The following is a 15619-nucleotide window of genomic DNA, read 5'->3' as shown; positions in this document are numbered from 1 at the left end:
AGACCTCCAGCTTCCCAGCCTGTGGAGTAAGCAGCATGCAAAACCAGCCGTGTACCAGACCCTGCTTAATGATATACACGTCATCTCACTATGTGGGTGCCGTGTAGTACAATTAGCCATTTAAAAAATGTTCAATACATAAATCTATCCCAGCCACAGTTTTCCCATCTGTCATGACTCTAAGCCAGGAGCATGGCAGCCCAGTCTGGGGGAGTCCCAGTTCCACTGGCTGTGTACCTTTGTGTGTTCACTTCTCTCTTTCTGAGCTTCAGTTTTGTTATCTGTACAATGGGGATAGTATTTCCCCCAACAGAGTAATCAGAAGCTTAGAAAAAGATTAGGGATTAGAAAGTCCTTAATACACAATAGGTGCTTAAGCCATAGCTGTCACTAACATTTCTATGACTTATCCACGTCCTGGAAACCAGCCTCCTTACCTTTTCCCTCCAACTCAAGAGAACAGGCATATAGCATGTTTTATGTAATATTTACTTTGTAAGATGAGAACTTCCCCAACATTGTGGTTAAAAGTGCAGGTTAAAAATGTGGTTAATTTAAACAGCCTGGGTACAAATCCTCACTTGACCACTTACGAACTGTGTGACTTACAGCAGGTTGCTTAACTTCTCTGTGCTTTAGTTTCCTGTCCATTAAGTAAGGAGCCTATTTCACCTAGGGTTGCTGTGAGGATTGAATGAGTTGATTTGCGTGAGGTGCCCAGAACAGACCATGGTCCATAGTCAGGTCTCAGCACAGTTAGCCTTTGATACTCTAATCTAGGTGCATGCATTCGGCAGCTCTGTACTCATACCAAGGGAGCAACACTCAAGCCCAGAGAGGGTGCACTGTGTTCCCTGAATCCTGCAGCAGTGTCTGGCTGGGATTCATTGTTTTCTCTCTGGTCCCATTTAATAAGCATGGCCACTCACTGTCTTCCTACATGGGTTCATCCCAGGATTTTCAAACTTTTTTCGCCATGGAAACATTAGCAGAGAGGAAAACAATAGCAGGGGAAGTTTTGCCTGCCCGTCTCTGTCTTCCATCTCTGCGCCTGTGTGGAGGTAGAAGCGACCACCCCACCTCCAGGTTCCTCTGTCCATCTTCATGTCCTCCCCTGGCCCGTCCGAGGAGCGGAAGGCATATGCCCTGGCTTCGACTCAGCCTGCTTTGCTGAGTGACAGTGGGTGCTTGTTCTCTTCTCGTTCCTCTCTCACTCACTTCAGAGGTGCTTTTGCTCCAGGAGGAAGTTGTTTTCCTCGTGTGTTGGCTTCTGGGATTCATCTCTTCATTCCAATTTTTAGTTAAAAAATACTCATCCAACAGCGGGTGGATGATAAATGTAAACATGCCTTTATCTGTCCTTATTTGAGGACTCTGATGCCCAGAGGTACGGTAGATGTGTTTCCAACAAGAACAAATGATACCAAGGCCCAGATGCTGCTGGGATGTGGGGGCCGGGAGAGAAAGCTGCATCACGCAAGCATTTAGTCGCACACTCACACATGCGTGTCTGTTACAGCCGCGCTGGGGTGGGAGCTGCGGCGCTTCGAAGGCTGCGTTCCCTTGCCTGAGAAGCTCTTGAGGTGGGGCGCTGTGAGCCCTTCCGGGTTTTTACCATTAGCTCAAAAAGCAATTGATCAGTGGGTCTAGAAAAGAAACCAATATGCACCTACCTGGGAAAGTTGTAAAAAGGGTTAAATTAAGTCCAGTCTTGTTGGGGGAGTGGGAGTGAGGATCCAATAGGAGCAGGTGAGCTGAGGCAGGGAGTGGTGCTCAGGGAGACCCCAGGCTGCCAGGCGACCAGCTGGGCTCCCACACCTCGCCCTGCCCTGAGGCTCCCACCTGGCGGCCCCACCTCCTGTTGGGTCAGTGCCTTTTTGCTCTGGGATTTCCTTTGGGAGCCTCGTCAGGAAAGTGTTCCCACCTCATATTTTTTTCTGGGGTTTTATTTCTGTCTTACCTTATATTAAATCAACTGTGATTGTCTTATGATGTTTTCTCTAGTTCTATGTTGTTCTCTTATGTAAGGGTTGACTTGGTAGGGCCGTAACAGGGCTGTTCACTATTTGGTGAGTGAGTCGCTTTCCTCTATTTGGGAGCCTGTGGCCTGGTCTGTACGTGGTGCTTAAAGAAGCAGAAAAGAGGGAGCGAGGCTGGTAGGCTTGATGTTTGGATTTGGGGAAACAAGGACTTCTCTGGCCTTGACCTTAACAGTGGACTTAAGTGAGCAGGGTGCTTCGGTCGTTGCTCTGTAAGTCCTGAACGTGTGAGTCAAATCTCTGAAGCAATGATGCTCATCCCCAGTGCCAGTGAGATGCTGTTAAAAAATATAGATTCCCAGACCTGCCATAGAAGTATATTTGAGGGAATCGGCATTTTAACAAGTCCCACTGTGATTTAGATATGAGAGCCACCTGGGAACTTGTGGAAGCTTTCACGGATGTATTGGAACTTCTAACTCAGCAGTGAGTGTTGCCTTTCCGGGTAGCCCCTGGGGAAATTCTCTGCTTCTTCTGTCTCAGTTCTGAGCCTCCTCTCCTGCATCTGCCCGTAGCACCCGTGCCGTTTGCCTCTGAACACCCTCCATGGTGACGAGACTCGCTTATTTGACTTCTAAACAGTCCAAGTCATTCAGAGCCACCGCTGATAAGGAGGCTCATCAGACTGGTCACTACGCTTTGGGGTCAGAAAGACACAGTGGCAAGTAAGGAGACAGGGTTCTTTTTTGTGTCTCATAAACTGTCTGTCTCTGAAGACAGTTTCCAAAGAGGAGTCCCCCGAGATGATTCGAGCTCCGGTGGTCTGGTTGTAGTAAGTGTGTAGAGCATGTAAAATTATTTCAAAAGCTTTTGTTCATTTGGTTGAATTCTGTTTCTATAAAAGAAAAGCATCTTTCATTCATGTCTTAGTCCCATCAGGAAGCTGCTCTCTGGGAAGTGGCGTTTCATTAGAGCAGAGATGAGGATTTCCAGAAGCGTCAACAGTATTTGGATAATAGTTACCATTCCCAACCCCTCCCACCACTGACTGCTGGGCCAGTGTGGGTTTGTGAGATGCTCAGTTTCTTCCCATATTGATATCCTGAGAAGGTATCATCATAAGGAAGTAACATCAATACCTTTTTCTTGGTTGCTGGAATGTTTAAAAACAGCTTACTAATTATGGAGATCTGGAATAAAGACTCATTATGGGGGGCAGAAAACCTAATCTCCAAAGCCTTGTGTGTGTCTCTGGGCACATCACTTAGTCCTTGAGCCTGGAGGAGACAGTCATGGAGCCATCGTGAGGGTTTGAGAGGCTCCTGGACTTGATGGTACCTCGCACGGTTCCTGCCTCTTAGTGGGTTTTGTAAGGAGTGTTGGTTGCATCTAAATGCCACCAGCTTAATTCATTCTGTGAGTGTTGAGTCTCTGTGTGGAGGAAAGGGGCTGGGGGAGAAGAGACTTTATGCAAAAGGACTAACCTCTGCTTTGCAGAAGAAATACGTATTCGACAAAAGGACACCAAAAGGCAATGAACTGATTGACTTTAAGTAAGTCCCACATGCGTGCGTGTTGCCAGAGAGATGGGAACGGGAGGCCAAAGGTTCTTTCACCCTTTCGCAGAGGAGAGGGGGAGGGGAGTTCCTGGCAAAGATGACTCATCCTAATTATAGACCATTCTTCTCCATTTAAAAAGCCACCACTTTATACATGGCTCCCAGCAATTACAAACCAATTATAACCTATAATCAGACCTTCAATTTATGAAGTCTGTGTAGTCTCTGGGTATAGATAGGATTATTCATCCTTTTTCCTTTTGAGGTCAGGAGTTTGGTAAGAGCACGCAGCTAGTGAGTCTAGATGAAGCTAACTGCAACTAATTATCAATCAGCCCTTCTGCCAGCAAACCGAGGTCCTCATAAGGGATTGTTTGTTATTTCTTCCAGGCAATTTCTTTCCTCACACCCCTGGCTGTTATTTGTGTGGTGAAAATTATCCGGCGGACTGACAAGACTGAAATTAAGGAAGCCTTCTTAGGTAGAGTATTCACAGTTCCTGCTTTAGGGAACGGGGCTGAACTGAATGAGATTATCACATTAAAAAAACTCAGTCGCACCCAATGTGTTCTTCTTTTGGTCGAATTAAGCTTGGGAGAAACAAGACAGCATAAACTTTAAGCCAGAGGAAGAGCCGGTGTGCAGTCCTAAGTGAGGAATCTTCAGAGGCCGCCTGTTGTCGCTGTCCGTTGTGCTGAATGTTAATCACGTCCTATCCACATCAGAGAGCTATGCTGCGCAGGCACAGAGGCAGGGTAGCTCTTGGCGGTGGGGCAGAGCAAATTCGCCACCACTGACTGTCCAAATCTCACATTTGTGTCTGATCAGCCCCCATCGTGGGCAATACAGAAATCAACCGCGGGACTGCTTAACCAAGTACCGTTGATTACAGGCAAAACCCATGTATAAAATAAAATAGAAATTGGAAAACACTCCGTAACTCATCTTCAATTTGAGAACATTTTGGCAGTTAAGCAAACTGAAGCGAACTGTATTACTACATGAAGTGTGCTTCAATCTTTGTCACTGATTATAACACCACTGTTATAAATTCTCCCCAGGCCGAGCCATGCCTGCATGTGACAGGGTTTTGACATTTTAGGATTCAGTCTGTTTTTATGGTCTGCATATTAATCAAATGCTGAGTAAATGACAGTATTAAGGGACAGCCAAAACTATTTGACTTGTTTAGCAACCACAATAAATTAACCTGTAGGCAAGTTTTCAGCTTTATGATCATATGGAAAACTGAATTAGGTTGATTTTTTGACACCTCACATAAAAGCCACCCAGATCCTCACCCCAAATTTTATTTTTGGTGCATTGTATGGACTTCCCATTCACCGAGGTAGTAAATCTGGAAAAATGAAAGTCCTCACTTAAGGGTCTGTTTGTTAGTCATTAGGCTTTGAGGCAATGAAAATGTAGCAAAGTGTGGTCCTCTGTTTTCTTGGTGAGGGAGTGAGTGTGAGTGTGTGTAGGGTGTATGGAATCTTCTGCCCTGCAACAGCACAGAGAATGTTTCTTACAAAACCAGGCTTCAGCCAGGCCCTGTCTAGTTGAAAAGAACAGAATTCCTCTCAAGTTAGCTCAAATAAATCAGGGGTTTAATTATAGGGCAATAATAAGCAATCGCACTGAATCCACGAATAGGGAACAGAAGTCCAGAGGTGCCTCACGGGGGCTGGAACGGGGAGCTGGGCCATCGGGACTGGAGACCCCCTCTTGACTCACAACCTCCACCTGTAACGTGCCTTCCCTCTTCCCACACTCTCAGCCCCATCTGCCTGGACTTTGTTTCTGCTGCCCCATATCTCTGGTCTGTATGAGGCTTGGGCTTGCAGGGCTGGTTACTTCTGCCCCAGATCTGCCTGTTCAGCTTTGATGCCCACCACCAAGTGTCACCGTGTTTCTCGGTCCAGACTTTCTGGACAGAGACTCTGACTCAGCTCGTTTCTCCAGCCTGGACACAGAAGTCGTGAGTCTCTGCCCAGCCTGTAGATGCCCCCACTCAGGTGAGGTGTGTAGCCCAGGTTACTCATCTGTGGTTTGGGGTTTTGCTCACACAGTCTTGCTCTCCTCAGCTGAGTTGAGAAAAGATCAGTTTCTCCAAGAGGGGCATAGATGTCCTCCCACAGGTGGCTAGAGCAGCCAGGCAGTGTTTGGGTGGATATCACTGTGGTCCCCAATATGTCCTGTTGGGAGCCCTCCCAGTTGACCTGGAAACCCCTCTGCTTCATTCTTTATTTCGTGGTTCCCCTGGCACGGAGTCCCAAGATAAGTGGCTGTGGGTACGAACTGTCTTTCATGGTGATGGCCGTAATTGACGGCTGGCTTTGGAGCCAGGCTGTTGTCATGGCAGTAAGCAGCCCACGGTTACTTCCTCTAGACTATTCATTCCCAGCTAAATCTCCCTTGGGGTGATATTTCAAAATTGAACATCATACTCTGTCTCCTATATGTTAACAGAGAAGGCGGAGTTATTGGATGTTCTGTTTGCCTAAATAAATGAGAGCCTGCCCTATAAAAATGATGAAGAGCCTCCCATGTGTAGAAAGCTTTAAAAAAAAAAATCACTGCTTTTAGGAGGCTTTGGAAGTAGGTGGTAGGGAAGTGATCTTTAAAAACCAAGGACAGAAAACTAGGTATAGATTTTGCAAAGTTGTCTGGAATGCAGGACTTTCCCAGCGAGGAGGGTTTAGTTCTCAGGTCCCTTCTTCATGCAGGTGTCTTCAGCAGACTTTGACCCAGGCCCAAACCTGCACCCCAAGGGCCCCCTTTATGTGCATGTGCACAGGGGCCACGTTTGTGCGTCTGGTGCTGGGTGAGAGGAGCGAGGTTTGCCCGATGCGACATCAGGCTTTTAGGAATCCAGGCCGCAGAGCAATCAGGTCTGCATACTAGAGAACGCTGTTATAAAAGTACTGCAGGATTGAAGTTCCGACCACAACAAAGCAACAACGAAAGCCCTCTAATCCTCGGGAATACTTACAACCAGTAGTGCCCTCAAAACTGGCTGCTTGCAAGCCAGCTCGCGGGACACGTTGCTTTGAATTTCTTTATCAAACACGATCTTGTCTGTCTCTCCGACTCTTCTCGCAAACGCACAGTGCTGTAGGATGCTGTAAAATCAGCCCTATGGGCCAGCCCCCTGGGATATTGCTAATCAACAAGTGCTCCCGATGGGGCCGTTCCTTTTCCCGCTTGTCCAGCCTTTAAGGGTCTGGTCCCCACACAGCCTTCTCTCTGGCATCAGTGACAAGCCCTTGCATCGGTGGGTTGTGCTATTCAGGGGAAAATATTAATCAGTTCAGTGTACCTCCAGAATGCTGAAATGACGTCCCTATTAAATATCATCACCCTTTCCCACCCTGCCCTGTTCGCCTAGGCATTTGGATCGGAGACGGAAGTTGCCGGCTGTTGGTGGTTACGTCACATCCACACATTTTCTAGCTCAGCTACCTCAGACTTTTGGAGGAACTACTCTGTGCTACGATAAGCAGACTCAGAGGTTGGGGAAGTGATCGCTGTAGCTGTGTATGAAGTTCACCAAGATTTACGTGGGGTGAGGGGGGATCAGCTAGTGTTGCTTATTCCCAGAGAGGACCAGGGTGAGGAAGAGCCTGCCGGGCCAACCGTAACACAGAGAAGACCACAGTCATCTCAGGGCATTCTCACAGCCTGGTAATCGTCATGCCAAGACAGCCCAGGGAATTTTCTCTCCTCTCTGCAACACAGGCCTCTCAATAGTGCCCTGAGCTTGCCCGAGAGAAGGGAGGAAGGAAGGCTCTGTGTGTGCACAGTGCAATCAGTGGATCTTTCCGAGTCCTCCACACGTAGTTCCAATTTGTGCAGCGTCGTTGTCTGCTCGGTGCTTTGATGGCAGTGCCGAGAGCTGACTCCTGCTCTGTCCTCCCGCTCTGCAGCCCAGCCCCCTTCACTCCCACACTCATACGGCCAGTTGTTTCCCCATCCCCGCTTAGGTGATTTGTTTCCCTATGACAAAGGCGTTCATTTGAATGTGGTCCCTCTTATTCTCTCTGCTTCTGATGACTTGTTAGAAGCAGGTGGGTTTTGTCCCCATCTCTGTGGCCTGTGACCTTAGTGACTGTGTTGGCCACCCCGCAGTACTTTCCCCTTGGAGAACAACGTATTTGTCTCCCCTGATGGGCCATGAATTGCTCCAGGCAGTTCCTTCTGAAAAATGCCCCTCACTGCTATCTTCTTACATAAATCTCAGCTAGTATTGAACTGTTAATATTTGCCAAAGGGAAACAGTCGCTCCCACGCTTTATTATTCAACAAAGCAGTGGAATGGGGCATCAATAGGTCTTTATTGCTTCTGCAATAAAGGAAGGCATTTGACCTTCCATCACATTGATAGTGATGACTGTGCCTTTTGTGCAGTCTTGATAAACCACAGGAGAGAGGTGCAAGCATTTTGCAGGGAGAGCTGTGTGACTCATGTCACCTGCACCCTTTGGACAATCTGTACTGCATCCAGCAAAGCCTTTCCAAGCTGCTTGGAGAAAGTCCCTGTGCTGTATATTTTCAAATAATATTAATGTATTCCAGAAGTTCTTGTTATTTTAGATGGCAAAAAGCACCACCTGGGCAAACCTTCTCGAAACCCAGGGAGGCTTTGGGACTCTACCTTCTCAGAAACAGTGATTTGTTTACCAACACATGGACCCTGTGGGAGGGCAGTGGGTCAGTAATGAGATAATCGCCCAGTGGGAACGTCCTGGTCTGCAGCAGGATTCCAGCAGCTCCTCTGATTAGAATTATGTCTGAAAAGGTTGCCAGGAGGAAATAAAAAAGTTATGCTTCTTGCTACTAGTAAAGAAATTTTACATGCTGCAGTATTAAATCTTTTCATATCAGGCCAGAAAGTGATAGATGGGTTCCTGTGATGGTAAAAATTTCAGTCGAGGAGGAGAGAGCAATTTCATGTCATAGGGGCTTGGAATTTTATGGGTCATTCTCCAAAGTTCTGTCCTAATTATATTTTGTTCTAACAACCCAAGCTTATCTCTGTTTTTAAAGTATTGGTTCATATTTCTATGGTCATTAATTAAATAATATTATAATATAATGATGATGATGATGATTTTGATTTGAGAGCCAGCTGATTACTTTTCTGTCTGTTGGTTTTGTTTTGTAGCGGTGTCCTTGGCTCTTGCTTTGAACGGAGTCTGCACAAACACTATTAAATTAATAGTGGGAAGGTAAGTTCCAAAAGGAAAACAATGGAAACTTGGACTATCAAGGTCGTCTATTTAGGAACTTTGGCCAGAAGACACTGGCTGGGACAGATTTGAGCTCATCTGGTTTTTTCCTTAAATTGTTCTTCTGGGATTTCTGTCCTTAGCACAGATCTTTCCTCTCCTTTGAATTGTGAACTCACTACTTTGGAAGCAGGGGATCAGTAATAAGGACGTATCCAACTGACTTTCCCGTGGGTCAAGGTTCACTGCTGGCATCTCTGGGTCCATCCACTGCCACCCCAGGGCCTCACCAGACACACTCGCTTGTCAGTTTTGGCCTCTGATGAATACATAGATTACTTATTTAATGCTCTCTCTGGGAGGAGTCACATGGATTGGCATTTGAGCCTTGGCATGTGGCACATTTCCCTTACTGCCCCTGAGAAATCATTTCTGTTCCCCATGTATCTTTCCTTCTTCTCGGACTGCTCTGGTGGAGAGCTGGTCTCTGCAGAGATTAGCAGTCCAGAGACCCGAATTTAAGAGCTGACTTTGACTCTGATTAGCTGTTGGCCTTGGACAAGTTAGAGCCCCTCTCAGAACCTCAGCATTAATTTTACCTACTTGGTGCAGGGTGCTGGTCAGGCACCGAGGGGAATGGGGGATGGATAAAACTCAGGCAGTGCATGACCTGGTGCTGCCATGTTCCTCCAGCTCTGTGTGCTTACAATTACCATGGGGCCCTGATAAAATGCTGATTCTCAGGCCTTGCCCCTCTGAGGTTCTGGTTCAGCAGGTGGACAAACTACCAAGTGGAGAAACGCTGGCCGAGTGTGGGAGAGACAGTGCACTGGCAGCTCTGACAGATTCTTTAGGCCCTACCTAGATCCCAGAGTCGGGGGACCAGTGAGTCAGTGTATGCGAACTGTGACCTGGGGTGCCCAGAAAGAGGGCACCATGTTTACAGCATTAGCAAAGCCTCACCCGTGGTAGGTGTTGAGTGAATATTAGTTGAATTGAAAAGGAGTGATCAACTGTCACCCCCCTGCATGATGGTCCTCACGTGAGTGAGGCAGTGAAGTATGGAGTGAAGCGTGTGGGCGAGTTCAGAGCTCATCTTTGCCACTTACTGGTTGTTTATGACCTTGGGCAGGAGTGTGACTTTCCTAAGCCTGCCTTTTCGCGCCTGTATAACGAAAACGGCCCCAGGCTCTGCTGCAGGGTTCTCGTGGGAATTACACTGTATGATGAATGTGCAGTGCTTAGTGCTGTGTCTGGGACCCAGTAAATGCTCAGTCACTGGTAGTCGCGATCACTGTCGGGGTGGCTCAGAGTCAGGCCCACACCCTCCCCTCTTCCCTCCGGGTCTCCCTCCCCTGCCCTAGACTAGAGCAGCCAACCTGGGGGACTGTCCACATCCCAGAGCTGAGCTTTCACGTCCTCTCAGTGAGGCTGAGTGAGACCTGAGGAACGGCCAGTGGCCACCCAAATTCAGGACACAGGCCATGAGGAGCCTGGAGTCTTGGCTCCTGGAGGCAGCAGCGCTGTGCTTAGGTGCCTTCTGTAAGTCCTGTCACTTAATCCTCAGGACCTCACCTTTGGGTAGGTGTTTGTTTCCCCTTTTTACAGATGTGGAAACCGAAGCTGGGGGAGGCAAGTGACCTTCCCAAGGTCATAAAACTAGTAAGTGGCAAGTGGGAGCTCCGACTCTGATCTTTCTGACCTCAAAGCCTGAGCTCTCCCCCAAACCACCGTGTCTAGAGTGCTCCGTGGGGAGCTCCAGTGTTGATGCCAAGGGGGCCGAGGGAGGTGCTGGGGACAGCGGGGTGTGGTGGGTCAGCGTGGGATCTTTTGCGATGGCAGCATTTTATATTGAAAATGTCCATGGTGTCTTTTGTAGACCTCGCCCCGATTTCTTTTACCGCTGCTTTCCAGATGGAGTGATGAACTCGGAAATGCACTGCACAGGTGACCCCGATCTGGTGTCCGAGGGCCGCAAAAGCTTCCCCAGCATCCATTCCTCCTGTAAGTTCCTGGCTAGGATGCTCTTTAATTCCCCCGGCCACGTTTCCTGGTCGCTTTCTTTGGGAATGTAGGTGGCGAGAAAAGCATTGGTATGTGAATGTTAAGCACAGTTCATTTTTTCTTCACTGTAGGGTGGTTGGGTTAGAAACAAGATACTCGACAGGAAGTCATAAGCCTGTGGACGAGGCTCTGGAGTTTACAGAACATCGTATGTGTTGCTTTCATGTGCTCGGCAAAGTGTAACATGCGACGCTTTACCCCTTGACAATATGATTTGGGAACTTGGCAGCTCAAGGTGTTAATAATTCGCTACATTCTCTGGGACTCTCTGTCGTCCAGTTCACTGTTCTGTCCAGGTTATTTCTTCATTTAAGGTATTATGTGTGTATACAAATATATAGCACATGTGTATACATATATATATAAATACATACACATACACATGCACCGTAATATGCAGTCTGACCCTAGATATGTGAGCTGGGCCCAGCTTAAAGCAAAGGCTGACTAATATGGATCAGGAGCAGTGTGATGTGGTGGGAAAGGACACAGGTCTTTGAGGTTTGACAAATCCTGGCTCTGCCAGGTATTAGCTCTGTGACTTCACCTCTCTCTCCTGGAGTCCCTGCTGTGTCACTTGGGAAGAAGAATGCCTCCATTCTCAGTTGGAATGAGGATTAAAATACATGACGATGAGCACTAACATTTCTGGGGCACCAGCCTTCCCAAAATGGTTAGGGACATTACCTTATTTAATCCAGTCAATAGAGGGAGAGCACTTAGCATCGTGACTTGCAGTAAGGAGTAGTTACCATGTTACTGTTTATTTCCAGAGCTGAAGTTTCCAGAATACCCTGGCTCATGTCTTTATTCATTCCATCAACGTTTATTCAGTGCCTTAGGCGCCAGGCGCTGTGCCGCGTGTCGGGGATGCAAAGGTAATTAAGATGCGGCTCATGCCCTGGGGACTGAGCCGGTGGTGACAGACGGGTGATGATGAGGTTGGTGATTCTTGGGATAATTGGAGAACTGTGGCCACGGGTGCCCACTGGAATAGGACAGGATTGTCTCATGATGCCAAGTCCATAATTTCCCACAGGTCGGGTCATTATCTAACTTCGGCAAGCCTGTCATCTTAATCTGTTCTTTTTTTTCCCTGTATACTTAAGACACACCCTAAAAATGGTTGGATCAAGAAATAACTGAATGCTCTTTCCTGTGGAGTGGTTTTTGTATATTTTCCTCAGAGCCATGGGAGATTAGGGCCTGTGAACAAGATGTTGGGATGCAAGCACTCTAAATGAATCACTGTCAGCCCACACAACTGCCTGGGCGCAGTTTGTCCCTGTTTTACATATAAGGGTGTTGAGGCTCAGAAAGGCTTAGTGACTTGTCCAAGGACACCAGCCTCTGACTCGATAGTATCTTGGGTCTTTCAATAATCAAATACAATGAAGTGTTCACAGTCCATGTTAATTTAAATAAAGAACTAATTTTCTCCTCTAGTTTGTTGGAGACTGTAGTGGGTTGAGTAGGGGCCCCAAGAAAGATATGTTCAAGTTCTGGTCCCTGGAACCAGTGAATGTGACCTTATTTGGAAAAAGGGTCTTGGTTAATAATACTGCATTGTATACTGGAAACTTGCTAAGGTAATGGATTCCAGGTACTCTCACCAAAAAAAAAAAAAAAAAAAATATTAAAATTAAAAAGGTAACTGTGAGAAGATGGATGTGTTAACTTGCTTGACTGTAGTAATCATTTCACATACATATACACATGTATATTTTTATTAAAAAATAATGAACTCTGTTTTACATGCCAAAAAAGGAAAGACAAAGGATCTCTGCAGATGTAATTAAGTTAAGATCTTAAGATGAGATCATCCTGGATTTAGGGTGGGCCCTAAACCCAATGACAAACGTCCTTTTAAAAGAAAGCCTCAAGGGTCTTCTAGGCCTCCACTCATTCTGCCACTTAAGGCAGAACATCCATTTGGAATTGCTTCTTCCCCAAATTTGATTCTTCTCTTTGAAGTCACATTTTAAATGAGCATTTGTTTTGGAGGAGTTGTAGGTACCAGCTGGAAAAATTTCTGCTGTATCAAGATACTGTCTTCTTATTGTCAGGGAGTCCCTTGCTGGCATTGTTCGGAGGTACCTGGAATAGTGTTTACCTGGGGTCAGCTCCCATCTTCTCTCCATGTCTCCTTGTAGGGTCACTTGAGTTCTGTTGCCCTGCTTGTTTTTCCCTCCCTCTCTTCCTTCCTCCCTTCCTTCCATTCTTCCTTTCCTTTCTCCCTCCCTCCATGTTCTGTCCTCCCCAAAACTTAGTGCTCAGTTTTAAGGGTCTTTAAGAATTAAAAGCACTGCAGTGAAGTCCTATAGGAAAACCTTAGTCCTGGCTGAGGACGGTAGCACAATTTAGTATCTGCTTCTACATTTGGACTTGGGAAAGAAATAGTTCTCATGTACCATGGCAGACTGCTGGACCCCAGAGATGAGAGGCTAGGCCCCACAAAAATGTTTATTTTAGATGCACATCCTCCCTTCCATTCACCAAGAAGCATTTTCTGACAGGGCTGATGTCTGGTCTGTGCTAGACAAGCTTTTTGGCAGAGGCTTTTATATTCTTTGCTTAAGAGGTTACTTAAAATGTTACACATTTTTGCTACTTGGCAGACAGAATCCTCCCCAGCCTCTAGGCTTTGATGGTGGTGTTTTCCTCTGTTCTCTTTCCCTTTTTCTAACGACAGGTCAGTGATTGGCTTGAATGGAGCTGCCATATCCACTTAGAAAAACCATCAGTGCTGGTTTCTGGGTTTCTTCGTAGCTGATAGGAAGCCTAGTGGTTGGTGTGACTCCGCTCCTCAGGGGGGGTGACTTCAGGGAACTCTCATTTTGATGCAAACACTCTTTTCTTCCTTAAAAACCATCAATTTAATAGGCTGGACTTGGGCAGAGGGGTTCTGGACCAAGGGATATCCTGAGCCTACTTCCCTTGCTGGGTGGATGTGGGTTTCGCTTCTGCTCTGTTTGCAGATAATTGGCAACTGGAATGTAGCCCATGTCCTGATATCACCCTGTAGAACAGTTGCTTTTCTTTGAACTTAAGAACAAACATTGATTTTTTTTTTGGAAACAAAGGATCTTGTTCTTAATCTACCGTAAGCAGCCAAACAACACTTGTCAGAAGTGCTCAGGTGGACACTATCAGCAAATAGCAGGTCCCCGTGGCGGCGGTCTTATGGGACTTGCTCTGGAAGGCGGCCTAAACCACCCTTGATTGGAAAAGCAGAGACCACAATTTCCAAGGGCAAGTGGTTTCATCAGAACTAAAGGAAGCTTAAGATTTAAAGTAGAGAAAGGTGGTGTACCCTGCCAGGGTTTTTAAACCAGGGGGATTCTGAAAAGGGAATGGTCTCTCGTAGCACCATCTTGATTTTTCACTGGGTCTTGATTTAACTTCCAGAGAGAGGATAATTTAAGAGAGAAAAGTATAAAAAACACATTATTAGTGCCGAGTCCAGCTATTAAGTAACGTCTTCCCTGTAAAAATGGTGGGAATAAGGCAATACTGTCATCCAGATGACAGCATGCGGCCAAATCCAGGCTGCTGGTTTTTGTAAGTATAGAGGGTTTTTTTTAACACAGAGATGCCTGTTCATTTCCGTGTCGTCTGTGGCTGCTTTCACTTTACAATGGCATAGCTGAGTAGTTCCAAAAGAGACATGTGGCCCGCAAAACTGAAAATATTTATTATCTGGCCCTTTATAGAGAAAGTGCACCAACACTGTAGTTGCCCGGGCTCTAAACAAATAATGTTAAAAAGCTTTGCTAAAACAAGACCAATGCACTCAAATTGTGGCACATGAATGTTTCAGTTTTACACAATTCTATTACAGTATGAAAAGGGGCAATTGTTGCTTGTGGGATATGTTTTTTACATGACAGAGAAGATCTGGAATGTATATCTGACTGAGGAAGATTCAGAAGACACTTTTTGAGCCCTTTCTGTTTCCTTGGTACTGGGCTCAGCCGTTGGGGAGGGTACAGGAATGATCAGACATGGCCCGTGTCCTCTTCCAGGGTGAGGACGCTAACGGCCTGAACACACCGTGCTCTGGGATTGAGGAGCTGAGAATTCCGATCAGGGCAACAGAGAAAGCCTCCAGGGAGGAAAAGCACTTTCAATTATAGTTTCCTAAGAAAGGGGGCATATGAGTTACATGTTTTGAGATTTTTATGTTTGAAAATCTCTTAATTCTTTAGCTGCGTGCAGAATTCTAGGTTGAAATCATTTCCACATAGGGTTGCAGTTTGCAGTGTGCTTGCAAGACGTCAGAGGGTGTTCCTCTTCTCTGTTTTGTTTTTTCTTTCTCTGGAAGCTCTTAGGGTCTCTTCTCTGGTCATCTACAGTTTCACAGTGATGTGCTTTGCAGGGATTTCTTTTATTGTATTATTCTGGGCACTTTGAGGGTCCTTTCGATCTGGAACTTCGTGTTCCTACACCTCTATATTCCCCGCTTCTTCTCTCTGGAAGCATATTAGGCAAATGTGCAGTCTTTCGGACTGATCTTATCTTTTTAAAAAAATCTTTTCTTTCCAATTGTCATACCTTTGTCTTTTTGTTCGTCTTGCAGGAAGATTTCAAAAATTTTATCTACTAACCCTTCTACAGAATTTTCATTACGATTTTTGTATTTTTAATTTCCCAGAACTGAGCTCTTTCTTGATTTTAAAAAGAATTTTTTAAAATTGTTCTTTTTTTTCCCATGGATACAATCTCTCTTACCTCTCTTTGTTTGCAGGTTTCATCAGCTCCCTGCCTTCTCTTTCTTTGTGTTTTTGTA

At 46.1% G+C, this 15619-nt stretch overlaps 1 protein-coding gene across 1 annotated transcript in view; it reads left to right on the top strand.

Annotated features, from left to right (window-relative positions):
• PPAPDC1A (phosphatidic acid phosphatase type 2 domain containing 1A) overlaps positions 1-15619 on the top strand; it is a 118010-nt gene that overhangs the window by 44686 nt on the left and 57705 nt on the right. Inside the window, exons 3-5 of the mRNA XM_012642399.1 lie at positions 3929-4019; positions 8703-8766; positions 10646-10770. Of these exons, the coding sequence (XP_012497853.1) occupies positions 3929-4019; positions 8703-8766; positions 10646-10770 (280 nt within the window). The remainder of the gene's footprint in view (positions 1-3928; positions 4020-8702; positions 8767-10645; positions 10771-15619) is intronic.

The sequence above is a fragment of the Propithecus coquereli genome, unplaced genomic scaffold (genome assembly GCF_000956105.1).
Source record: "Propithecus coquereli isolate 6110/MARCELLA unplaced genomic scaffold, Pcoq_1.0 Scaffold179, whole genome shotgun sequence".
NCBI lineage: Eukaryota > Metazoa > Chordata > Mammalia > Primates > Indriidae > Propithecus > Propithecus coquereli.
The sequence above is the reverse complement of the archived record's forward strand: the minus strand, read 5'-3'. Positions and strand labels throughout refer to the sequence as shown.